This window comes from Lissotriton helveticus, chromosome 10 (genome assembly GCF_964261635.1).
Source record: "Lissotriton helveticus chromosome 10, aLisHel1.1, whole genome shotgun sequence".
In the NCBI taxonomy this organism is placed as follows: Eukaryota; Metazoa; Chordata; class Amphibia; order Caudata; family Salamandridae; genus Lissotriton; species Lissotriton helveticus.
In genome coordinates, this window is record NC_136071.1 from 1,069,997,284 (window position 1) to 1,070,023,953 (window position 26,670).

The window sequence follows — 26,670 nt, forward strand, 5'->3', positions numbered from 1 at the left end:
CCTGTGCTAGTGGCCCCACTAATTAGTGGCTAATGCAGGTGTAGGCCTACAGGTAATGTACATTGGCCCCATTCAATGTTTAGAAGCCCCCCCCTTTGGTGGAAGGGAGGGGAAAGAAAGTGCCTACAGGCCTACTGGGCCTTTGAACTGTGCCAGGAGTCTATTGTTAGCCCTGCTGAACTGCCTATTGAGACCCTTTATATTAGAAAGGCCATGGGGGGAGATATCATATACTCAGTAGCCCCAGGATATGTGTGAAGTGCTCCGGCCAAGTGCATACCTTCAATGTAATGCAGATTTTCTACAAATGTATGGGTCTCCTTGCCTGCTGAGTACTGGAATGGGAGTAATCCTCTAATGAGAAATTGATTCCTAATTGAGGAACTGGTTATTGTTATCTAAAGGAAATGGGGGGCCCTACCTAGTGAATTGGGGTCCAAGTTCTAATGGGATGTTTACCCAGTGAGGTGTTTACCTAAAAGGATGCCCGTTCTTGCTATATAAAATGCCTATGCTTGATTTCTAGGGTAATGGTGATTCCTGATTAGGGAAGGGTTGCTCCTATATCCCTGAAGTGTTTACTCCTGATTAAGGAGAGGTTTACCTTGGTTAACTAACTGTTCTACATAAGGAAATGTTTAGACTTGCATAGGAGGATGTTGGCTAAGTGCCTACAGGGGTATGATGAAATATTCTTCTTGATTGAGGAGAGGTTGACCCTGCACAAGGGGATGGCTGAAGGGTTTACTTCAGTTACTGAGCTGTTTACTCCAGCCTCATGAAATGTTTTACTCCTGCTTCACAGAAGGTGGTATGTCAATCTAGGCTACGGCTAAAGGAAAGTGTTACATTTACTGAAAGATTGTATATGCCTAATCCAAGTCTTTTAAGCGCAGGCTTGCCTGTTAAAATGGTTAAACCTACCCACGAGGTTGTTTATTCCTAATGAAATGTTTACTTCCACGTAGTGCTATATTTATTAGAAGCCTACAGTGATTTATTTACATGTTGCTGTTCTGAAACGCTCAGCTTTGCTTGGGGAGTAATAAGTAGAAACCTACTGTTATTTATTGAAATGCTTTCTGTTGTAAAACGCTCACCCTTGCTTGGTGAGAGGTGGGTAAAAAGCCCACAGGGCTAATAAGATGACCTATCATTTTGGTTGTCTCTTTAATGTATTTGATGCAGGTGCTGACCAGGGGCAAGGCATAGGTCAGGCCTGTGTTTTACTAAAAATGTATTTATCCAATATTTAATATTTATGGAATATCTAATATTTATTCAACTGAAGTTTAATGCCAAGTGTTGACACACAGGTATCTGAAAAAAGAGCTATGAAGCTAATTTTCTGATGAATTCCTAATACCCTGATCCTGCTCTATCTTAATAAAGTTGACTTGAGTTTTTACACAAGCTCACTGGAGTGGTGTCACTAATTGCGTGCCCATGTTTCTGTCTCAGTGGTTGCGTGTGCTGAATGGTCGCTTAACACATATGCTTTCGGATGCCTACCCGCTCGTGCCATGCTACCCTTGGGAAGCTGGTGACCCCAGTTCCAACAGACACCCTAGTGCATAAAAACAATCGTTAGAGGCATAATCTGAAGTCAGAACACATGGAAAGAGTAAATAATGCAGGGAAATTTACATATTTCCCCTTGTCTATGCCTCACTTTGGTAGGTGCTCCATTTTGGTACAAACCCAGGTTTACTGTATATAGTGAAACAGACTTTGTGTCAAAATGCAAGGGTGAATGCATGAGAACACCCATTCTCCACCTTGTAATGCAATTCAGCGCAAGGAGCTGTGTGGAATTACTTTTATTTCCAAGGCCATGCAAGGTGACGCAAATCCCCCTTGCTAGTAACATTTTGCGTTGTGGCTGAGCCAACAAAAATAGTAAATCTTGGCCCAGGTCATGTACAGCCTCAGTACTTTGTTTCACTCTTGCAATCCCTCTTCACTCTGATGTACTATAGTGTTAATGGATTTTATTAATATAGTGAGATATCTCATCTCCTACAGCTCACTATATCTTTGATAGCTGATACTTTGGAACTAATAAGGTGTCACTAGGATCAGCCCTCCTTCTGTTGAGACAAGCAGATGATTTGAAAACAACTTTTTACAAATCAACCTATAGAAGCATGAATTAGGCAGTTTTGCTTGCCTTGCCTGGTAATGCTAATTCACAAATCGGCAAAAGATTAACCTTCCATTCATGATTTATTATTGAGGCTTGCGCTTATTCTTATACCCAAAATACAAAATGGCTGCCGGTGCTCAGTATTTATGCCATGAAAAATACTGCTCATTGGAGAAGCTTAACTTGTATATTCAGTTTCCTCAATCAATGGAGAAGATTGGCTTGCTTGACTTCATAATGCCATCATACAGCCAGGTTTAACAGCTTGATTGCATGATTTGATAAGTTGCTAGACACTGGTGACACAGTCCAGTAAGGTTACACTGTTCTCCAGACTATTTTACAGACATGTTGCTTGGGTTAACACAGACAGGGTGCCATGATCACTGTGCCATAGGCCTATACCTATACTTCTCTGATGAGCACTACTAGGCCAAAACCAGTCTGGGGTTGCTTGTGTCCCCGCTTGCAAGGAACATGGCCTTGTAGCTTGGGCGAAATTGTTCACTTTGGAACAGGACCAAGTCTGATTTACATGTGGCCAATCTCTGTCTAGCTGCATAGTGAATTAAAAACCGATGGAATGAATTCTTTATAATAACCATATTGCCTAAGATTTTTTATTCACCATATTTTAATGCTTGTAGCAGATGTAGACAAAGGGGAAAATAAAAGGATCGTTATATTACACAGTAGACCTGCACCTGATGAGAGGTCAACACATGTCATAACTGAAAGTATTTTTTAAAATTGAAACTTTGGTAGGTTATTTTCAGATTGATGAAAGATTTCCTTTGGTGAGCTTGCCACACATCCCACATTTCACAGATACAAATAAGATCCCACTGCCTGAAGCCTGAAGCCTGAAGCCTGGTAACTGGGTTTGGTGTTCCAGGAAGGTTTTGTGCCGTAGAGGAGTCTCTAGGGACGGTCCACTATACCATCTAATAAAATGGAGAACTCCATTCCAGAAATGTCAAGGTCACTCTAGTCATCTCTTGGGGGGGTGGAGGGAGGGAAAGGGGCACAGAGCCTCCATATAGCACGCCTAGGAGTTTATCACCACCCAGGAGTGCCATCTCATGGTCCCCAAGGAAGGGCAGGGGCACCACCAACAATTTAAAGAGTGGTCTGATGGCTGTGAGAAGCGGAGCAGCCTCCAGCAGCGTCCCACACTGTAACTCCTAAATGTCACCCTATGTCTCCCAGGACATGGGATAAATGACCTGAGGAGGCTGTTCATCATTTCTCCAGAAAAAAAGTAATATACACATTGATTTTAATTAATAATGCTATATTAAAAATAGTATACTATGTTATACGGTTTGATCAAGGTCATGAAAATGTTTTATTGACAAGCACAAAGTTAGCAGTCAATAATTCTATATTTTAATGAAGGTCATGGATATATTTTCAACTGCTTTATTGGCAAACACCAAGGCTAACAATCGATCAAGACAGGTCTTAATGAATCACACTGTAAGATGGCTTCACACATATTGATTTAATGGCATTGCATCCGCCTTTTGTGGTCTATTTGTGTTTTAAATTAATGTGGTGACACTCTGACAAAGCCAGTAGGTCTGCAGCTTGATAACATCCCCCATATGTTATCTTTAATATATGTGGAGAATACTGAGGCCTTTGGATTCAGGACATGCTAGGGGTGTGTACTAATAGGAGGGCCTCACCATAAGTATTTCCATCAACATATTTGTGAACAAATGCATAGTATTCAGAAGTGTGAGCGAAATTAAATCTTTTTTGTTTTTATAAAAAAGAACACTGACTGAACAATGATTTATTGAGTGTTAGTTTTTGGCTACCAGTGACCTAGGGTACTATCCCACATTACCTCCTTTAAGTAGACCTTCAACTCTGTTTTGCTACCCTGAGAAATTTAAGTGCTACAATGTGGCACTTGGTTCCCAGTTAACGTAATTTTGCAGAGTCATTACTTCTGAAGGACTCACATCCTTCTCACCTATTAACCCACTTTTTTTCTACCTGCCCTCACTGCAGTGACAAACACTAGCACAACACTTCCCCAACATTCATTTTCACTGTCTTTCTCAAATATTTTCACAAATGACACCTTGTGTGTTTCGAAGGAATTTTCCACCTCCCTCATGGGAAAATCCAGATTTAGAGTTAGGATATTGTATACAGAACCCATCCAACAATTACCAATCAACCCGGTCAGCAGAAATACAAAACATTCTCCATTATGTGAATTTTCCAAAAAGAGGCGCACAATTGATAATTACAAAATGTAAGCATTATAATTAGAGATGTACATATCCATCCTTAATCACATTCAATTTCACATAATAAACATAAACATGTTTTCACTGACATACAGATAAGCTTATATGCACTCTTCATAATATTGAGTGTTCACATGAACGGAACAACGTTTCTTAAATACTATACTACAATGATTATTGTTGAGCCTGCTTTTAATTACACATTACCAAATTCTCTCCCAAAATTCTAATTAATCTGCCAACTATTGAGCATGTCAAATTGTTTCTTTTCAGAGAAATAATCAGACGGTAATTTGTAAAAGGGGTCATCCAAATTCATTTACATTTTATAATGTTAAAACTCCCTTGTACATGAAAAACACCAGAATAGTTACATTTCATACTTGACACAGGCCTGATAACTTATGTTTCATCAGCTACAGTCCAATACATAGCCTTACCTGGATACCCTAAACATTCCTGAACTGTTTGGATGCACATATGGTAATAGTTTCAAAACTCTTTAATGTAGACTGATATACTTATAATGTCCGTAAATGTTGCATACAATTTCAAGCTAACGTTAAGCAAATCCTTCATGTTTTTCATCCGTTTCATGTACAGAGATGACCTCTACTTTATAATATATCATCCCTTTAATCTAAATATAGCATGAATATCTTAAATTCATCAAATGCAATTTCATAATTTGTCTCCAAGGTAACCACAAAGCATTCCTGCACACTTTGCACTTACTTGCCTCCGGTAGACAAAAACAATATTATCTAAATGTGTAACACCTACAGTGTTTGAAACGTCTTTCGAACAATGTTGTTGGACAGCCATCTATGAAAAAGGACACAAAGTCCTGATATATAACAAGGGTGCTGTGTCGTTTTAGTTGGCAGAGTGATCTTGTAGTGAAAGAAATAGATTCCCTACCCAATGTATTTATTTTTGAGATTTGTAGATTTTGACAATACCAGGGTGAGCTCCTTATCTACAACAAGCATTGAAAATGCAATAGGTCTCGCCTTTGATTAAGTTGAAGCCATTTGCTTTGCTAATGGTATTATATAGCAAAGCAAATGGCTTTCACTTAATGAAAGGCGAGACCTATTGCATTTTTAATGCTTGTTTTCTTAAGTCAAACAGAGGCAGGGCAATGAGTTTTACTCAGGGGGCAACACTGTAGCTAAGTTTCTAATCTCCTCCACCTAACGGAGTAAGCTTTGACTGCTCGTCCTTGCTATCCTGAGCTAGTCAAGTGGCCAAAGGGAGTAATTTGTGTATCCAGCTATAGTGCAGATGTATTGCGACCCTGGGACACTGATGGAAATCAGAAATATCCACATGGGATACAGCCAGCGACCACGGAATACCCCTGAACCCCAAGAAAATGACTTAAAGATGAACAATAGCAACTTGCAAATTAAATCAAGCGTTGGAAACATAAGTGTACCTTAGTAAAGTTATAAGAGAGGTCAAAGCCATACACCTGAAGCCGAGTAATCCAGAGAAGCAGTAAAGGTTGGGCAGTGATGTTAAAGGTAGACAAAAAGGAAGACAATCTTGAGGATATCGCAAGGCAGAGGGATTGGGGAGAAGGAGCAAGGGGAGGGTAAAGAAGAGGATGGAGAACAAATATAAAAAAGCATTGACATAGCCAATAGGTCTCGCCTTTGGGACCCTATAAGTGTTTTGCCATGCAACAATTTTTGTTGCACCAAGGATATTGTGCTGCATAGCTAAATACTTATAAGGTCCCAAAAGCGAGACCTATTGGCTATGTTATATATGTTAACACTGTCTAGGCAAAGGTTTCACCTCATTAGAATCAGTTTAATGTTTAAATATAGCAATCAGCAATTGAACGGTGACCAGATAACCAATGGTGTAACGAAACTTGAGGGGGTCCCCCCTGCAAGGTTCATTGAGGGACCCTCAATGCGGCATTTAATCAGGAGCTCTCAGGCCAGAGTACTTTGCTGAGGTGGCCCCCAGCAGCTTGGGGCACCCCTGCATTGCAGGGGCACATTGTTATGCCACTGCAGATATTTTTGGGAAAGGGCCTGCTGCTGCGCACCAACACGCGTGGCAGCATATTTAGAAACATTTGACATCCTTCTTCCCAACCTCCCCGCCCACCTTCTCTCTTAGCAAGCTCCTTAGCACATAGTCAAACTGAAATGCACTGGTTTATTTCCACTGTTATTTTCATTCTGCTCTTGATGAACCTTACCCAATTCAATTCCAAATCGAAAAATGTACGATGGTCCTACTGTTTGTTCACTGTGTCCTATTCATTCACATAACATGTTACTGTTAATGTATCATGTTTTGTTCGAGCATCTCTGGACGACATTAGCGTGGAGGGTTCAGAATAATTATTCACACAGTGAGATAGCGCTTGAGTGGTAACGTAGAGTAATGTTTATCTTTCACGTGTTCTAATTTGTTTAAGAAATGCTAAAATTGCTCCCACCACAGTGAATCTGCAGATCCAGTAACTTCATATGTTAGAATAATATATATTTTTTTCAACTTGATTTTTGGGGAGAGTTTAAAGACTTTCCTGAAGGCTTGGACGCTACGGGGGTGCTGGTCATTTTATTCTTGATTTTATTGCCCATTCAGGGCTTAGAATAATTTCTCATGTTTGCATTCTCTGTATAACTCTGCATCGAGAGCCTTCATGGCATTGACTCTGTTCCGCTTTATTTAAAATCTGGTTATAAAAGAAACCCTCGAACTTATATTTGATCTAGAATTCAATTATTGAGTGGGCACAATTATTTAATGAATTGTATTTGCGAGATTTTGCTGTTTAGGAAGTGCCATAATACGGCAACACATTCCCTCAGGGAACTGAAGATTAACACCGTCTCCGAACCAGTGAAATATGGGAGCTCTAATAGAGGTATTTTGGGGGTATCTAAATTTTGGGTACTCTTTTGCTCCCACAGGTTGAGAAGGTAGGTACGTTGGGCTAGATGTACAAAAAGGCTGCTCACCAAAGCAACAATCGAGCCAAGGCACGCAGCAGTAACAACAGCTCTGCTACACAGTAGTATCCTAGTTATGTCACCCATCACAGTAACAGACAGCTCTGTCCCAAACATAGGAGCAGCTAAACAATGCCACGTGGTACATCAGCGACCCAGTTCTGTCAGGTAGCACAGCGGAGGCTGCTCCCTGCCTCACAGCACTGGCAAACCCCCAATTTCTGGCAGGCACAGCGCCCACAGTTCTGCACACAGCACTGACAGCTCTGTTACAGCGCAGAGAAGCAGCTGGCTCCACCAAGCATTAAAGAACTGCGCCCAACACGTCAAATAAACATCCCAGACGAGGCACATCCCAGAATTTGCCATTGATTAACCTAACGACCATCAGAGCCGGCTTTAGGGCAGCGCGACCAGTGCTGCCGCACAGGGCGCTGACCAGTGGAGGGGGGAACTGACTTAGGGAGGGTGCTGTGTTAAGCAATGTCTTATGATTAGAGATGAGGTCCACTTTTGCCCGGTGGTAGTGAGAGAATCCGAGGAAACAGTCATGGGGTGTGGGGCACCAAAAGTGATTGTCGCACTTGGCGCCACCAGCGCTAAAGCCGGCACCGACCACCATATGCGCTCAATCTAGGTTGAGTGAAAACGTAACTCTGCCTGGCAGAGTAACTTTAGGTTGGTTTGGACTCTTACAGCCTTATTGGTAATTTCAGACCTATACAGTTCCACCGGGGCTTCTTACAGACGCGGGCACAAGATCACACATTCAAAAAAGATAACTTCTGGTGCTGGGATGGGGCACATATTTCAAACAGGCCTGGGGTGGCGGCCATGGTTTATGAGACGAAGTCGGTGTATACCGTCTTGCATGCATATACCCCACTTCTGCGGGAGAGCACAGGTGTGTAAAAGCTGTGGTGTGCGAGATTAGAAAACAGACACACAGAAGCAGCCCCCCTCATAAAATACCCAGGGCTGGTTGTCTGGGGCTGGCCAAGCACGCCTGCTCTCGCGTGTGCTTCTGACAGCCCCTCTTCCACCCTTGTTATAAACACATTCCTGCTCTCTGGCACTTTCCTCCCCCTTACCACGACGAGTTCCTGAACTTGAGCGGTGGCTCTTCCCACCTATGGTAATTCTCGGGGCTGGGACAGCCCTTCCGAGCTCGGCACGGAGGGGAAACCAGCGCTGGGAGCAGTGGCGCAGCCTATACCCACGGTTGCTGTTTGCACTGTGAAAGACAACAATAATCAGGGCTCTGTGGCCCCAGTGCCACTGCACCTGCTGCATCAATGGAAGCTACTCCCCCGACCATAAGCTGCTCTGCGTGGAGCTCCCCACTGGGACAGGTCAGTTGTTGGATGTGATACAATTCTGGGGTTAACCTGGCGATCGGGAGCGTCATCCGATTGCACCCCTCCCCCCCTTTCAAGGAGCCTAGCATAAGCGCTTTTCTTTTCCCTCCAACTGGGGGGGAAGGAATACATTCTCCTTGGGACGTATCGGGCCCGTTGAGCGAAAGTGCGCTGCCCACGATCACACGTGTAGCAAGATGGAAACATGTCTTCGAGGGGGGGGGCAGAAAAAACTAACTGTCAACCTTCGTGCCCTACCAAGCGAATACTGAAGTCAACACCGCTTATGTTCCACAACAATCCAGTAAACACAGCTACATCTCTATACATGTATTTAAAAGCTCTGCGCCGAGTGGTATAAGAAGCTAGTAGGCAATCGAATTAGATGCCACAGAGACAACCGTATCACTCTGGACCCACCCCAGGCATTGGTTATCTACCACTCTGCATCTTGTACATACTAATCTGGCAGACAACAAACCGCAGAATCGGCAGCGGAGATATATAAAAACACAAGATTATGGCAAAGCTCAAATGAAACAATAAGAGAGGGGGGCACGGGAAGCTGCACCCACAGGGGTGTCCGCAGGAATGAGGGCACGTCCTCCCCGCCTCATATATTGGAAAAGAGTTTAACTCACTATGGCACCTCAACACCACACAAGCAGAACCCGTCGGAATGCTGGCACTTGGGTGCCCGGAAGAGCGAGGCGGGAAATGTTATGCTAAATGCACTTGTATAGCGCTTAGTACCTCGTTCATAGTATCCGCATCGCTTAAATAATTCGTAGACGCAGATAACAACAGCAAGATCAGGGAAGACAGAGAGGAAAATTTCACATTAGTTGCTAATCCTGATGGTCAGATTACTGATCTGTCGTGTGTTTAGTGGAATGTGTAACATGGAGTGGTGCGGAACCTGAAACATGAGAGCAGCCCGAGGATCCAGAGATCGGGGAGTCCCTCCCACTAACGATGCCATAGCGGGCCGGATCCCCGGAAGCAAGACCGGAGTGGGATGATTGGAAGAGCGGCGCAGCATGCCTCGGGTGGGAGGTTGTGCAGAAGTAGGTATCAAAGGCAGGTGCATCCGACCAAGGACACCCGCTAGTCGCAGATACTCCAAGGTCGAGTCAAGGCGGAAAGAAGCACGCACAGGTGAGGTGCGCATCATTATTGACCTCTGCACAAAACGCATTGGCAGAGAGGCATTTTATTGTTTTAAATGTCGGAGTGCAGGGGGTGTTGCGATTGAGGCTGACCCTCTGAAAAAAAGAGTATCTCGGTCCGAAGAAAACAATTCGGCACTGGGTGAAGGGTGGGCGAAGGGGGAGGGGGTCTGAGGGCGCCAGCTGCTCGCTCCCGTGAGTGAATAGCCAATCGGGTGCTCCTGGCTTGTGGGTTATTCGTGTTTGCTTGCAGTATGAGAGAGTGTGTGTGTGCACGTTTCAGCTGTCCGCGTCAGTTTTTATAGTACAAATGCACTTATCAGTACAAAATTAGTCCTTATGGCATTACCAGATGGGCCAGTCGGCATAGGTGTCTCGTGATAGCCGGTAAGCAGTCTGCCTTTCATCCACCGGATTCCCTTTCCATTCTAAGCTGACCCGAGGATGTAAGACGGGGAAAAGAGATGACGGTTCATTCTATAGACACAGCATGCATACCCCCCGGCGCCATAAGGAAGTGTTTTCAAGCATGGTCGTCTCGGGAACAATTTGGACAACAGCGTTAACGGGGGGAGTGGGGCACGGGGGGAGGGGGGTCTGTTACAGGCACGAGCGCTCACTGTCCATCCTCCAGCAGTGCGCACAGCCAACTACACAACACTAACGAGAGTAGGGCAGGCAGGCTCGTGGGAGCGGCGACGCATGACTCACGTCGACGCGAACGCCCAAGAGGAGAGTCCCAAAACATTGGAGCGCACGTACGCGAGGATGTGCTCTGCGGAAGAGGGGTGCGCGTTCGACTTTCGAGCCTAACTGCGCGTTCCAATGTGAACAGAGAAATGAAATGTTGAGAAGGAATTAACAAGACACTGCGTCGCCAATGTGCGAGACCTAACAAGAGCCCGGTGAGGTAAGAGGGAGGAGGGGTGTGTGTGTGTGTGTGTGTGCCTGCGTGTGTGTGTGTGCGCGCGCGTGTATGTGTGTGTGCTTCCGTGCGCGTCCACACACCAGAATCGCAGCGCGTGCCCCGGACTGTCTCCCTTGAGAGGCAACTCCATGACAATAGGTCTTGAGAGCGAGACCTGAAAAGTAACAAATGTGGTAGTGTTCCAGGTATTCTCTCAAAATAGTTCTGTTTTTAGCATGACCAAACTGTAAACCACCAAGTACTCCATTGTTAGTTTGATGGTTCCTTTATAAGGCATTTTTTTACAGTTTTTTTAGTTTTTTCCTAAGTTTGTGAGAATAATTTTATATACTACCATATCAATCTAATTGGGTATAACAAACCAGCCCCTCTAACAGAACCCAATAACATTATTAGTGAAAGTTAAATGCATGATGAATGCCCAATAACAGAATGCAGTGAAGGTTCTGGCAATATCTATGAGAAATATGTCAGGCTACATTTTGCATGTAGTGAATTTAAACACATAGGCGCACATTAGAATGGCGGGTGGACTTTGTCCACCTGTCAACCCGTCGTAAAAAGGGCCCGCCCGCCATAAGGGTTGGGGTCCCGTGGGTGCCATTAGGATGCGCCCGCCACAATGGCGGGCGGTGCACTCAGCACCACGTGCCACAATGCCAGGAAGGCATGTTGTGCACTTCCATGCACAACATGGCAGGCACCGCGCGGTACCTGCCATGTTGTCCATGGAAGTGCAAGGGGGTACCATAGGTACCCCCCAGAGTGCCTGGGGGCCCGCCACAGGCCCCCACAAGCAATTCCCGCATGCCATTGGTGCCACAGAAAGGCATGCTTCCGCCCTCATAGTAATATGGCTGGCGGTGTCAAAAAGACACCGCCACCATATAAACTGCTTTTCCGCCCGGTAGGCAATCGGGCGGATTGCCTACTGGCGGAAAACCGGCAGATGGTCTTCCCGTCCACCGGGGTCCCCCCGACATGGTAATGTGGCTGGGGTAAATTAGTAGCGGGCGAAGGTTTTTGGCGGGCGGATCCCCACCCCGATACGGGCGGTGGCGATCTGCCCATTATCCTAATGTGCCCCATAGACTCTAAGTATGCACAATGCCACAGCTGAGTTGGGAGACCTTCATGGAATCCACATTTGATCACTTGTATGTTAAAGTGCCACTCAAATTGAATACATTGAGGCTACTATCACACAGCATATCCCATATAATATGAGTCAGTAGATTCATTAGGATTCAAGGTAGAATGGATATTATAACACATCTTGTAACAATCTGCTTTTCACAAATGAATTAAATCTAAACAGAAACAAAGAACTAACATTACACTGGTTATGTTGTGAAATTATAATTAGGTGACAAAAATAACAAGAGCCATTATCCCAAAAATATTTTATTGAGTTACTTTTTTTAACACCTCCAACTTCAAAACAGAGAAACAGTAATAAAAAATACCTAAAAATGTAGCATACAATATTTCAAATATAAAGCAATCTCAGATTATTTTTGGGATATGTAACCAACACAGTATAACTTGATGTAATAGTATACATTTATGCAAAATCATTTTATGTTTATATGGCTATGATGATGACAAGTAATTAAACGTAACCTAGCATACTAAACTTCATACACAGTACATCAATTTTCAAAATGAACAAAACAACCGAATAGGTACTCATCAGAAGCCACATTTTCTTACTAAAAGTAAAGCTTTGTGTCACATAAACTACGTACATTTATGTAAAAAATAGTCCCATGTTATATCGCATGACATTGTATCTACTCCTGTGACTGCCTCCAGTTACATGTTTCATGTGGCATGTGCCTATATTTAACAGCGCTAGAGGCTACAGGGACAAGACTTGTTATGAGTAGTTTCTGTTTTCCACAGCTGCAAAAGGTTTGTGCAACAAGTGAGGACAACATTCTTATAAACAAGCAACACACAGTCACCATGTCCTTAGCTCAAGTTAATGGTTCACAAAACAAGATCAGGATTTTTTTATTTTATTTAGACTGCCTATTTTATAGTTTATGAAAATGTGTTTTTCTCAAAAGATTGTTGGCTATTTTCCAAAGAGAAATTCATTTGGCGGTGCAAGGGTACCAAATGCTGTCCCTGTGTTGCTGCATGCAAAAACCCATGATTTAACCCTGCTTGGTTACCCTTCTCCATCTGACATTTCCTTTTGGACCTCTTGATATACTATGCGCTTTCTAATTCTTTGAATTTCTGTATAACCAAAAGCATTAAAGAAGTCATATGTTACAGCAAACGTACTTAATTGTTTTTGATGCACATTGTTCGACATGGGTATTTTATTTCACTGCGGATGCTTATTTTCAACAAACCATTACTTCTACAACTGTTCCTTTACTTTAATTACATACAATTGAAACATACACATTATACTTTTTCACATTTTTGGCAATACATTGAAAACTTTTAAAAACAATAATACACTATGATTAATCAATATAAAAATGTCTAATTTGCATTCATACACAACATCATTGATATCTCTTAATGACTGCATTCTGAGATACAACAACGCATATATCTTAAAGACATAGTGAGATCATTGTGGTAGTTGTATACACATTTGTTCTGCTACATTTTATAATTAATTTGTACTTTTGCACATGGAAAACTAATGCCAGACAAGGTTAGTCAGCTAATTAACATTCATTAACAAACAAATGTACATGTACAAACCAGATGGTCCATCTTTAGTCCTCTACTGCATTTTCTGAGTAAGAAATTTTCTTTTAGCAGAACACCTATCATCCCAAATGTAGACACCACTACTGTATGTGTTAAGTATAACATACTCCTATCTCAGAAATGGTGGAGACAGTACTACTCAAATGTTTTGTATCTTGGGCATAGAATTTCCAGGACACAAACCATCAGAGAAACCATAAATGTCCTGATACATCATATTAATCAACAAATCAATAGTATTAGTAAGTGCTTTCTTTTTTATTTCTTCCAGAAGTATTTAAAACTACAATAATATAAACATTGAAGACTCATGGATTAGTTAACTTACATTGTTAAACAAGTTGTCTACCACTTTCAGCCAGGTTGAGAATTGGTTTGACGCTTCATTAAAATGGTGCATTTTCTTTCATGTAAGGTATGCCTGATAATTTGAAAAATACTTTATAGTGCTGTAGAGTTTAATGGGGAAATACTGTCTTATCCAATCTTTCTATTTCAAACCAATACATTTAGCAATTCTCCACCTCTGAATTACCTTAGTGTGACATCATCAGTCAGGAGAAAGGGAGTACCCACATGGTCTATGTTGTTCATCACAGCTGATAGCTATCCTTTTATCTTCTGTGAAACTCTTCCAATTAAGCTAGCTTCTTTTTATTGGTGTACATAAGTATTTCCATGTACACTCTGCTACATTTATTGTAATAAATGAAATATGATCTGCACATATTTTAATTACGAATATACATTTTGTAAAGTAATTTTCGCATTTTCATGAAACATACAATTTACTGCAAGTTTAAAGGTTACTTATGGAGAAAAAAATTGTCCCCGAGGACATCTTGGTACTAATAAGATATGGTGTGACCAAAACAAATCTAATTGGAAGAGTTTAATGGGTAGATGACCTTGTTTTAAAAGCGTTCATGAATTTACAATGATTTGGCGGATCATAAGAGGTAGACAATAACTAGCATCAGATTAGACCCAAAGGCTTCCTCAAATTACAAATGGGGGCTAGAGTCACTGTAGCGAACCAGATTTGGGTCAGAGCTCTGAGATGTTCCAGGTCACTACATGAAACATGTTTTTCACACTACTTTTGCAGCACCTCTTTTGTACATATATATTACATATGTTTTTGATGTCAAAGTTCATTGAGTTACGTCATAGTGAGCAATCTAATCACTTAATGAATGATCCCTGTGGTGAGCACCCCTTTAGAATTCAGCAGTAGACTTTTGTTCTCAATGTGGAAGATGTTAAACTATTTTAAAATCTGAAGGAGGCTTCTCTGTCCCCATATATTTTGAAGTTAGATCACCTTACTGCTTTAGTACGTGACATACATGGGTATATGCCTTTCTCTATTAACCCAGTAATTGTTTCTATCAAAATCATGTAACCAGAGCCTGAATCAAAATTTTTGATGCTTGTGTTGGAAAGGAAATAAAATCTATGAGGAGTGGCATGAAGTCTAATTCTGAATTTTGATATTCGGCATTTTCTCGTGTTTCTCTTAATGCAGGTATCCCCATATCGATTTCCTATCCTTTCTTCATTTTGACTTCTTCTACTACAACATTCAATGTTCTTTGCAACCTGTTGCTGCCACCTACAATTTACACTTAAAATGTCATCCAGTAGGATTTCTCACATAAAATAGTGCTGGTCTAGCAGAAGATATATTTCCACTCACAGTTCACACCCTGCGGTCTAGCCTTTGCAGTCTGCTGATGTAAAGCTGTATTCAATTGAATTTTCAAAACTGAATTAAAGGCTCCTACATGGATTGGTTTACTGGACCCCAGAGACATTCTGCAATCTATGAAAGCCAAGGCAGGTATTCTGAAGTCAACTGAAGGTACAAATTAGGCATTGCAATTGCAGATAGGTATTTGATTGCCAGCTACGTAGGAGAACGTAGCATAGCAGAAGCAGAAAAGTTTGTTCCATGGGCAGGTACTTGCAAAATGTATGCCAGAGATTAAGTATTTCCTAGACGAAAACACTGCCAGTTTTTTTCTCATATTAAATGTGAATTTAACTCTAACAAGGTTAATTTATTTTCAGTAAGTCTGACCAATATTACTCAGCTTTTCTTTAGAAACATATGAGATGAAAATACATCTGAAGAAGAGATACCATATGTGTACATCCTGGTATGTTTCAAATATTTGACATTTAGATACCGTCAAATTGGGCCATTACTCAAATTGCATAAGTATTCTAATGTTTTTGGCTCAGCATTACATCTTTTTCCTTCTTTTTGTTGTTGCAGATAAGAGTGTGGTACAGAGGTGAATCATTGCTACCACTTGTTGGAGTCCCACGCCAGAAACCATCCTGTAAATGTGGACGGCTCATGCCCTTGCTTCACAGTAATAATTGGAATGCCTTTGTCTCGTCCCGAAGGATCTGTCTCAATGTACTGCTTGGCTGTAAAACATTAAAGATTTAATTAAAACAGAAACATTTGTATAGAAAGATCCGTTTTGCAAGAACAGAAATATTATATCACCAAATATGATTTTTTGTATTGCTATATAAACACACATTACTTAAGTCTTAACTCATTAGTATAATAATATGATACTAATTTACACAGCGCGAACAGAACTCTCTTATGCGATGAGTAGCTGTCGTTGTTTCTCGTGCTGTGCAAATTTATAATTTTGTCTGCAAAGTTTAACAAAGATGAAAAGTTTTCAGAATTTGTCACCTTTCCAAAGCTCAGTATCCAAATAAAATTAGCAAAAAAAATATCTTACGAGATGTTTCCCATAAAGTATCATCGCAATTTAATTTTTCTGAAAAAAGTAGGTTTCACAGAGCTTTTTTCCCTGTGAAATATGCTTTTGATGAAAGTTTTCTTCCACTATTTTTTTAACTTCAGCAACTTCATAATTTTGACAAAGAAAGCTAAGTCTTAAAAGTCTTAAACGTCACACTCCTCAAGTTTCCATCCGAATCAGTGCCAGGCTTTTTAGTGGTATTGGAAGAAGAAATGCTTGAGTTGGTCTTGCCGCGACTGAACCAATAATGTATCTTTTGTATCACTAGTTTGTCAGCCAGAATTATTCCCAATTAGTGATAATGTTAATTATACATCTGATGTATTCTCCTCCCACTCAGAATATGGTTATTATCTAATGTAAAGTTGCTTTTAAGATGGGTATGTGTGACAAGATATTTCACCTACGAAGGAATCTGCTAAGCTGAAATATCTGTTCCATTTTAGTTAAGTACAACTTGTGTATCAACTAAAAATAACAGTAAGCAAACGTGAAAATGTGGTATATGTAAATGTTGTGTGCAGCAATGAGACCTCTATGATTGACAAAGGCTAATAAGACTTGTGAGGAAACCCAAGGTAAGCCCAGAGAATAAATACATATGCAACAAAAGATAAACAGATGGCAAATCTTAAGGCATTCATGTAATTTATGTCCCTTCACTTTCTATGTAGATTTGTATCCTTGCTCTATCTTTCAGTGAGCATCGATGTGAGAGATCTTACACGTCATCCTGAGGTGTCCTCATTTTTTGAGAAACCTTGTAGACTGGCATATACTTAGAAACGTTCCTGCCTTCTGAAGGAAGTGCAAGGTCAATTGAATATATTCAATCACCAGCATTCATGAGAGACACCAGCTGAGCTTGTTCAGTACGACAGCATCCTTCCACTTATAAAGATGCAGAGAGGAATGTAAAATTAATATTGTCTGTTTCTGGTTTTGTGAAAGTCAAGCCTAATTTGCTGAAGGATTATAACATCCTAATATTTGCTGTAAGCTAGGGAATTGATGCACAATGATGACGCATGTCAAAGACGGTACCTGCCACCATATGTCAACAGAGATTTCAGGATGTATTCAAGTGTGTGGCCCCTCTCACCTAACTCTGGGAGATGCTCATGGCCTAATCACCACTGTTAGGATGTCACTTTTTATCTTTTCACACAGATCTCTTAATTCCTTTCTAAGGCATTACCAGGGCCTCACATCTTCTGCCTGGTATTCTCCAAGAGCAAATGTCGAGTTGGTTACAATAGCATACTAAGATAATGAGAAATCCGTCATGGTAGTACACCCAGCCCATTACACAAAGGCTCTTCTAGTTCCCATCTAATACATTAGTAATTTCTTTCCAGCTTCTAGTTCTCACGTAGTGCCTCGAATATTATAAATTCGTGCCATATTTTTCACTTAATTTGGAAAAAATATGAAGCTATTGGAGAGGGAAACAAGACACTGCTGGCAAAGACAGAAAGAACAGTACAGATGGAGACCCCCTCCACCTCCTGCACGTATTTTTCCCTCCCACTTTCAGGAACTTGCAAATGCTCTCATGAGTACGCCTGGAAAGCAGCTCCAGTTGCAAACTTCCAGACATACTTCTGGGAAAGCCATGAGACATGTCTAGTGAGATCCCATTCCTGCTGTGCAGAATTCTCCGGTCCTGCTAAGTTTCCCATGTCCACGTGAGATTATGTGGTACAGTCCAGGTTTTTTCTTTGAATTTTAGGACTTGTAGTCATGTTGATCCCTGTATAAAACAAGACTACAATTCCAATAATTCAAACTGGACTGGACCACTGCATCACACATGGACATGGCTCTCTATTCTAGAAGGTCGATTGCTGGTAATTAGTAATGCAGGATAGGTATTTTTCTATAGTGAATGACCCTGTTTAATGCACACTTGCTTATCATTGTGTGAAATGTCTTTTTATAATGTAGGCCAACAGTATTTCTTACCAGACTTTAGAGATTCTTTTCGTTCAACTTCATTAGCATCTTTTCCAATCCAAAGAAATATCTATAATCCAATTAAAACATGTTATAATATATTGTTGGAGAAAACACATTTTCATAAATTCTCTGCAAAAAACTGTCATTTCTTTACCGCTTGTATTCAAAAGGTTTTGAATAGAACTTTTTATTTAAATAAAACGTATTATTAAGCAATCAAAATTGGTACTTGCTTTAAGAACGTTGGAAAGATAAAAAGCTGAATCGACTTTGCTTAAATGCTTGCCTTTGATTTCAGATTACACACAGACCCCAATAACAATTGCTCAGCTTGCTGAACTATTTTATCAGCATGCCAAAAAGTGTCTCTTTTCAAATTCTTGATCGTAACGTCAAAACAGAGTCCACATTTTTCTTGACATTCTTTAACTTCGATATCGTATTTATTTTTAAATGCCAAGACCGATAATAGCTTATGCCTACTTTCCACTATATAATGTGGCTGAGACCAACTTTTTCACTGATAAAATAAAAAATGCAAAAAATTCATCAAAGTAACTTTTTAATACAGTTAAGACCCTGTCTAAAATTATCAAGACAAGCCCTGTTGCACCAGACCAGCCACTGTGTGGCAAAATAGCAGACTTCTTCCTCTCTAAAACCAACATGTATCTAGAGTTTACCACTTTGACAAGAAACATCATGACATTATTCAGACATGAATCACTAGTGTATACTACTACGTCCAACAGCAAACATGCATCACTCCTGCTAACCACTTTTATCCCTCTGACGGAAGACATGGTGGCAAAACTAATTGAAAGCTCCAAATCAGGTGCCCCCTCTGACCCGTGCCTCCCACAGGTTTTACATTCAGTGACAAACACAATAACGCCCCACCTTCAGAACTATTGAATAATATATTACTCATTGGATGCTTTTTAGGTCGAGCCTAGCATTGCAGCGCATGAGCTGCTCGCTCTGCGAGGCATGCTTAAGTAGGGCATGTTTTAGAAGTGGAGTGGAAGCCCCGCCCATCTTTTTCATTGGCTGGCGTCATCGTCCATGGTAAATGCTGGCTTCAGATTGATAATGAGACTTCTTAGTCCCTCCTTGTTACTGCCCTGTCTCCTTTTGTTACCGCCCATCGGGACTGGATCTATTACTTGCTGTGTTACACGAATCTACGACATAATATCGACAGACAGAATATAGACATACAAAAATATTGTCACAAAGATTTCGAAATCAAAAATATCGGAGTTCCATCTACATAAAGGTAAGTACAAAAATATCGAAAAAAAAATAGTAGTACAAAAATATCGAAGTTAAAAATATCGTTTTTTTAAATGTATTAATAATAATGTAAAAATAATTTTAAAATACATATAATTTAGCAATTTAAAAATATAAACATTAAAACATTAAAAAATTAATAACTAATACATACACATTTAAAATAAAATAAAAACTACATATAAATTAATATATATACTTACTCTACATATTGCAACAGTAGGAAAAGCGTTGGATAGCATAGGGGTAAAAATTACTATTCCCACTCCAGAGAGTGCAACAGTTGGGGAAAGCATTGGATAGCGTAGGGGTAAAAATTACTATTCCCACTCCAGAGGGTGCAACAGTAGGGAAAGCGTTGGATAGCGTAGGGGTAAAAATTACTATTCCCACTCCAGAGAGTGCAACAGTAGGGAAAGCGTTGGATAGCGTAGGGGTAAAAATTACTATTCCCACTCCAGAGGGTGCAACAGTAGAGAAAGCGTTGGATAGCGTAGGGGTAAAAATTACTATTCCCACTCCAGAGGGTGCAACAGTAGGGAAAGCGTTGGATAGCGTAGGGGTAAAAATTACTATTCCCACTCCAGAGGGTGCAACAGTAGGGAAAGCGTTGGATAGCGTAGGGGTAAAAATTACTATTCCCACTCCAGAGGGTGCAACAGTAGGGAAAGCGTTGGATAGCGTAGGGGTAAAAATTACTATTCCCACTCCAGAGGGTGCAACAGTAGGGAAAGTGTTGGATAGCGTAGGGGTAAAAATTACTATTCCCACTCCAGAGGGTGCAACAGTAGGGAAAGCATGGATAGCATAGGGGTAAAAATTACTATTCCCACTCCAGAGAGTGCAACAGTAGGGAAAGCGTAGGATTGCGTAGGGGTAAAAATTACTATTCCCACTCCAGAGGGTGCAACAGTAGGGAAAGCGTTGGATAGCGTAGGGGTAAAAATTACTATTCCCACTCCAGAGGGTGCAACAGTAGGGAAAACGTTGGATAGCGTATGGGTAAAATTTACTATTCCCACTCCAGAGAGTGCAACAGTAGGGAAAGCGTTGGATTGCGTAGGGGTAAAAATTACTATTCCCACTCCAGAGGGTGCAACAGTAGGGAAAGCGTTGGATAGCGTCGGGGTAAAAATTACTATTCCCAATCCAGAGGGTGCAACAGTAGGGAAAGCGTTGGATGGTGTAGGGGTAAAAATTACTATTCCCACTCCAGAAGGTGCAACAGTAGAAAAAGCGTTGGATAGCGTAGGGGTAAAAATTACTATTCCCACTCCAGAGGGTGCAACAGTAGGGAAAGCGTTGGATAGCGTAGGGGTAAAAATTACTATTCCCACTCCAAAGGGTGCAACAGTAGGGAAAGCGTTGGATAGCGTAGGGGTAAAAATTACTATTCCCACTCCAAAGGGTGCAACAGTAGGGAAAGCGTTGGATAGCGTAGGGGTTTAAATTACTATTCCCACTCCAGAGGGTGCAACAGTAGGGAAAGAGTTGGATAGCGTAGGGGTTTAAATTACTATTCCCACTCCAGAGGGTGCAACAGTAGGGAAAGCGTTGGATAGCATGGGGGTAAAAATTACTTCTCACACTACTCCCCCTTTAACACACAACACACTACACATACAAAAAAACACAATTAATATAAATATCAATTAATCAATTAATAACAATTAATATTACTAAATTGATGTAATTATAAATGAACTAATTAACACATATTAATTACTAATTAATTAACAAATACCAACAAATAAATACAATCTCTTTAATTAATTACTTTTAATTATATCACACCCTATCCCCCATTAACCCCTACCGCGCTGCCGCGTTTTCCCGCTGTGCGCTGAAATTTAAAAAATGGCTTGTTTATGACAAAGCCAGCTCGTCATCCGCGTAGCGCAGGTAACGCCCAGGACGAGCTGGCTTTGTCATTAGCACTGAAGGGGTTAAACACACATCCCACTACACATAAATAAATCACATCATTTAATCACTTAATAATTATTAATTACCAATTAATTATTAATTAACAATAACTAAAAATTAAATATATTAGCACATTAACTCTAATTAATTTAATTTACTAATTAATATTATTTAATTACCAATTAATTAACAATAACAAAAAATTATATATATTAAAACATTAACTCTAATTAATGTAATTAACTAAATAATATTAATTAATTACCAATTAATTATTAATTAAAAATATTTACAAAAATATATTAATTAATTAATTATTATTAAATTACTTCCCACCCTATTCCCCTATAAACCCACAACCCACTCTGATACTAAAACGCAAAATGTAAACAAAATTACTAATTTTCAAACATACATTACAAAACATATTTAACAAACATATAAACAACATAATAAAATACATAACACTAAACAAAATTTCGATATTAGTAAATTTCGATATTTGTAACATACATACCTTAAAAAAACGATATTCTGTCTGTCGATATTTTGGACATCGATATTCTATACCAGGGGTACTCATAGTACGGCCCGCGGGCCGGTGGCGGCCCGGCAAGCCTCCCTTGGCGGCCCCCGGACCTTGCAGACACGTACCATTTAAAAACAAGCATTAGAAATGCAATCGGGCTCGGATTTATTTGAGTTTGAGCTAATGGCATTGTAAATGCCAATGTCTTTTTGCCATGTGTTATGGAGTGTGTGCATGTGGTGTGTAGTGGAAGTATGTTAGTTGAATTGTAATTTTACCAATGGTGGCATGCTGTGCTTTATATGAATATGTTTAAAAGTAAAGTGTACCATACTGCGATTGCTTGGTGGAAAAGTGCACTGCTGGCTGGAGGTGTGTGTGCCTGGTGGAAGGGTGCACTGACGGCTGGTGGGTGTGTGCTTGGTAAAAGCGTGCACAGATGGATGATGGCTGTTGGTGTTTGTGCATGGTGAAAGCATTCATTGACGGCTGGGGGTGTGTTGTTGTGTGTGTTGTTTTCTGTGTGCTGGTGAGTGTGTGCTGGTGAGTCTGTGGGGGTGAGCCTGGGGAGTGAGTGTGGTGGCGAGTGTGTTGTGTTGAGTGCTGACAAGTGTGTGGTGTTGAGAGACTGAGGTGTGTGGTTTGTGTGTGCATTATGTGTGTGTGGTGTATGTGTGTGTGGTGTTTTCTGCACACTCACACACTGCCCCGTAACATTCACACACTGCTCACCCGCACACTCCCAATGTCACCCTGCATAGTCACACACTGTCACATAGTCACACACTCAGCAGCACACAGCACTCAACAGCACTCTGCCCTCAACAGCACTCTGCCCTCAACAGCACTCTGCCCTCAACAGCACTCAACAGCACTCTGCCCTCAACAGTACACAGCACTCTGCCCTCAACAGCACACAGCACTCTGCCCTCAAAAGCACACAGCACTCTGCCCTCAACAGCACACAGCACTCTGCCCTCAACAGCACACATCACTCTGCCCTCAACAGCACACAGCACTCAACAACACACAGCACTGCACTCAACAGCACTCTGCCCTCAACAGCACTCTGTCCGCAACAGCACTCTGCCCTCAACATTATTCTGCACTCTGCACTCAACAGCACTCTGCACTCAACAGCACTCTGCACTCAACAGCATTCTGCACTCAACAGCACTCTGCACTCAACAGCACTCTGCACTCAACAGCACTCTGCACTCAACAGCACTCTGCACTCTGCACTCAACAGCACTCTGCCCCCAACTGCACTCTGCCCCCAAAAACACTCTGCTCCCAACAGCACTCTGCACTCAACAGCACTCTGCACTCAACATCATTCTGCACTCTGCACTCAACAGCACTCTGCACTCAACAGCACTCTGCACTCAACAGCACTCTGCACTCAACAGCACTCTGCAATCAACTGCACTCTGCACTCAACAGCACTCTGCACTCAACAGCACTCTGCACTCAACAGCACTCTGCACTCAACAGCACTCTGCACTCAACAGCACTCTGCACTCTGCACTCAACAGCACTCTGCCCCCAACTGCACTCTGCACTCAACAGCACTCTGCCCCCAACTGCACTCTGCCCCCAAAAACACTCTGCTCCCAAAAACACTCTGCACTCAACAGCACTCTGCACTCAACAGCATTCTGCACTCTGCACTCAACAGCACTCTGCACTCAACAGCACTCTGCACTAAACAGCACTCTGCACTCAACAGCACTCTGCACTCAACAGCATTCTGCACTCTGCACTCAACAGCACTCTGCACTCAACAGCACTCTGCACTAAACAGCACTCTGCACTCAACAGCACTCTGCACTCTGCACTCAACAGCACTCTGCACTCAACAGCACTCTGCACTCAACAGCACTCTGCACCCAACAGCACTCTGCCCCCAACAGCACTCTGCCCCCAACAGCACTCTGCCCCCAACAGCACTCTGCCCCCAACAGCACTCTGCCCTCAACTCAACTCAAATAAATCCGAGCCCGATTGCATTTCTAATGCTTGTCTTTAAGAGGAGTTGTCTAATGTAGCAAGTTTAGAGTTTGGGTGGGAATGCGAGACCTATTGCATTTCCAATGCTTGTTCTTGTTTAGTCCTACTTATCCTAATGCAGGGTGTGAGAGCACTTTACATCAGACGCGCATATTACATATACAATAAACTATATACGTATGTAAATTAATGTGCAGGATGTGGTACATAAATCTAGGGGATTGCAAGGTGTAGAAGTCACAAATCATCTTCTATAGCTCACTGTGCAATTATCCTCGCAATGCGCTCAAACGTACACAAGCTAGACCTGCTAAACATATATGTAAGGGCTTTAGATCTGATGTCACTTCTTGTGATGCCACTTCCTGTAACGTCAGGGCTTTTGATGCCACTTTCTGTGATGCTACAATTCCTGTGATGCCATGTGCCGTGATGTTGTGCACCGTGATGTCGTACACCATGATGATATTCGCCGTGATGTCACTTGCATACTGCCTAACTAGGTTACTCACCCCAATTCTTTCTTTAGGACTTATGCCCTGTGGTCACACCATCACACTTCCCACGAACCGCTTATATTTTAGTGTCTTGCTTTTTCATATTCTTTGCAGAAAAGAATACAAATAGAATCTGGTACTGAGAAATTAAATGCACCAAAAAGAAGTTAGTAACTTTCAAATATTAAAATCTGTTTAATGCCAGTCAGTATAATAGAAAATGCTGTTGCTCAGACTGAAGAAATATGGATTCAGTCTTTCTTTCAATGACCTCCAAGTGATAAAAAAATTAACTAATAATGCCTTATTTCTGCTGAACACTTTTTGTCTTCAGAGAAATATAGCAGCTGAAAGAAAATCTGGTTCCTAAACTGTAGCTGCAATTCTGCGCTGTGACCTGCCGTTCACCTCGGCTGGCGGTAGGCGGTGTGACATCAGAATTCAAACGTAATAAATTGTTACAGTGATGAACTATGCCAGTTAGTTATTACAGCCGACTAGAGATGTCAAACGTTGCATGTAATAAGAAAACTCCAAGTAGGCTTTTCTATCCGGCTTGCAGGCTCCCACGCGTTAACCTACTTTTGGCGGAACGGTAGGTGCCCCTGACAGGAATGCCAATTGCGGGGCTGACGGAACTGCCGGAGGCGATTGGTTTCTGCTCCAAATGTCCTTAAGTAGGCCTCGCATGGCGGAGAGGGTTCTCCTGCGAGGGGTAGAGCGTCCACAATCACGGGACATGCCAGAGATCACAGGGGCGGCGGCTCTCGGTAGACAGACCTGCCGGCGCTCTGGCCTGCGGGAGGCGGTAATGCGTGCTCCCTTCCAAGCGTCCAGAAGGGGGTCCCCTGGGGCCTCTGCCGCTCGCACGCAATGAAAGCAGCGGCACTTCAAAGCGCCTTGACACACCGTTGCAGACTGAGGAGGTGCTGCAAAACGTTCCTGTCGGCTGTGGGACCCGCAGCCGGAGAGACGACTGTGAATCACTTAATCTCACCGTGCCTAACAAAACAAGGAAGCTGCGCGCTGAGCGCTGCAGAATTGTGAACGCGCCCGGCCATCTGCAGTCACTAACGGAGGCACCCTGACAGCTCCTAATTACAATTTATGTACTTCTTTGCGCAAGCACGCACGAAATATGCCTCAAAATGGCGGAACAAAACTACATTTACCCTATCACTTCAAGCCTATTAAAACGAAAACACAAGGAAGACGAATCACTGGCCAGATGACAGAAAACCCTAAGGAATGTCTGGAATTTCTCTCTCCAAGGCCCTCTTCTTCTTTTTTTTCTCCTTTAACATTAGTTCTCTAACTCCTCCCCTTTCAGGGGGAGGAGTCCGAGCCCTAAAAAAATGTTATCAAGAGAACACCACTGGTTGCAGCAGCCCGGTCTCAGAGAGGCGCTGCTCAATGGGGTCCGGGAGATTCGAGCCATAGAGTGGAGCTGCAGGGGCCTCAGAAGAGGTGAAACAGAACAAAGCCTCATTAACACGGTAATGGTCTTTCAATGACCTGTGAAGTGCTCCGGTGGTAAAATGATGCGAGCCCCTGCTGAATGAAACAGCCTGAATACAGAAACTGGAAGCAGCGGTAAAATAAGGTTTATACACTGAAAGTGCCGCCCAATAATATTCTTAATTTGCAAACAGTAACCGTTTCCTGTATGAAATTAAATAGTCCACCTTCAAACGCGTCATCTTTCTGCACTGCCGCCATAAATATTTCAATGCTCGTTTCGGGCTAGCGCGGCGCAAAGGCAAATGTTGACGCTTTTGTTCTGAAATGTTGAGCTGACTGTAGGGTTGGCTTTTTTAGACGAGAGTCAGAGTTGCGTATTCAACCATCCTACACATTCTTTTCTTTCATTGCTCACCTTTCAAATGTGATAATGAAATGTCTGCCTGTGGCAGGCCACGTAATTGAATTGATTATGTCCCTGGGAGAACTCCAAAGACAGGCAAACTCAAGAATCGTCACCTTTCTCGGGAATAGGAAAGGGCTGAATAGCATTTAAAGCTAAACGAACAGGGCGAAGAGATGAGAAAATGTCTCCACATAAGGTGC

The 26,670-nt window shown here is 41.9% G+C and overlaps 1 protein-coding gene across 1 annotated transcript in view; it reads right to left on the minus strand.

The window, feature by feature from the left end:
• Nucleotides 1-12,238: 12,238 nt before the first annotated feature.
• SCIN (scinderin) overlaps nt 12,239-26,670 on the minus strand; it is a 308,708-nt gene continuing 294,276 nt past the window's right edge. The window contains exons 15-16 of the mRNA XM_078663781.1: nt 18,352-18,412; nt 12,239-16,030 (exon numbers count right to left, since the gene is read on the minus strand). Of these exons, the coding sequence (XP_078519907.1) occupies nt 15,903-16,030; nt 18,352-18,412 (189 nt within the window). The 3' untranslated portion in view covers nt 12,239-15,902. The remainder of the gene's footprint in view (nt 16,031-18,351; nt 18,413-26,670) is intronic.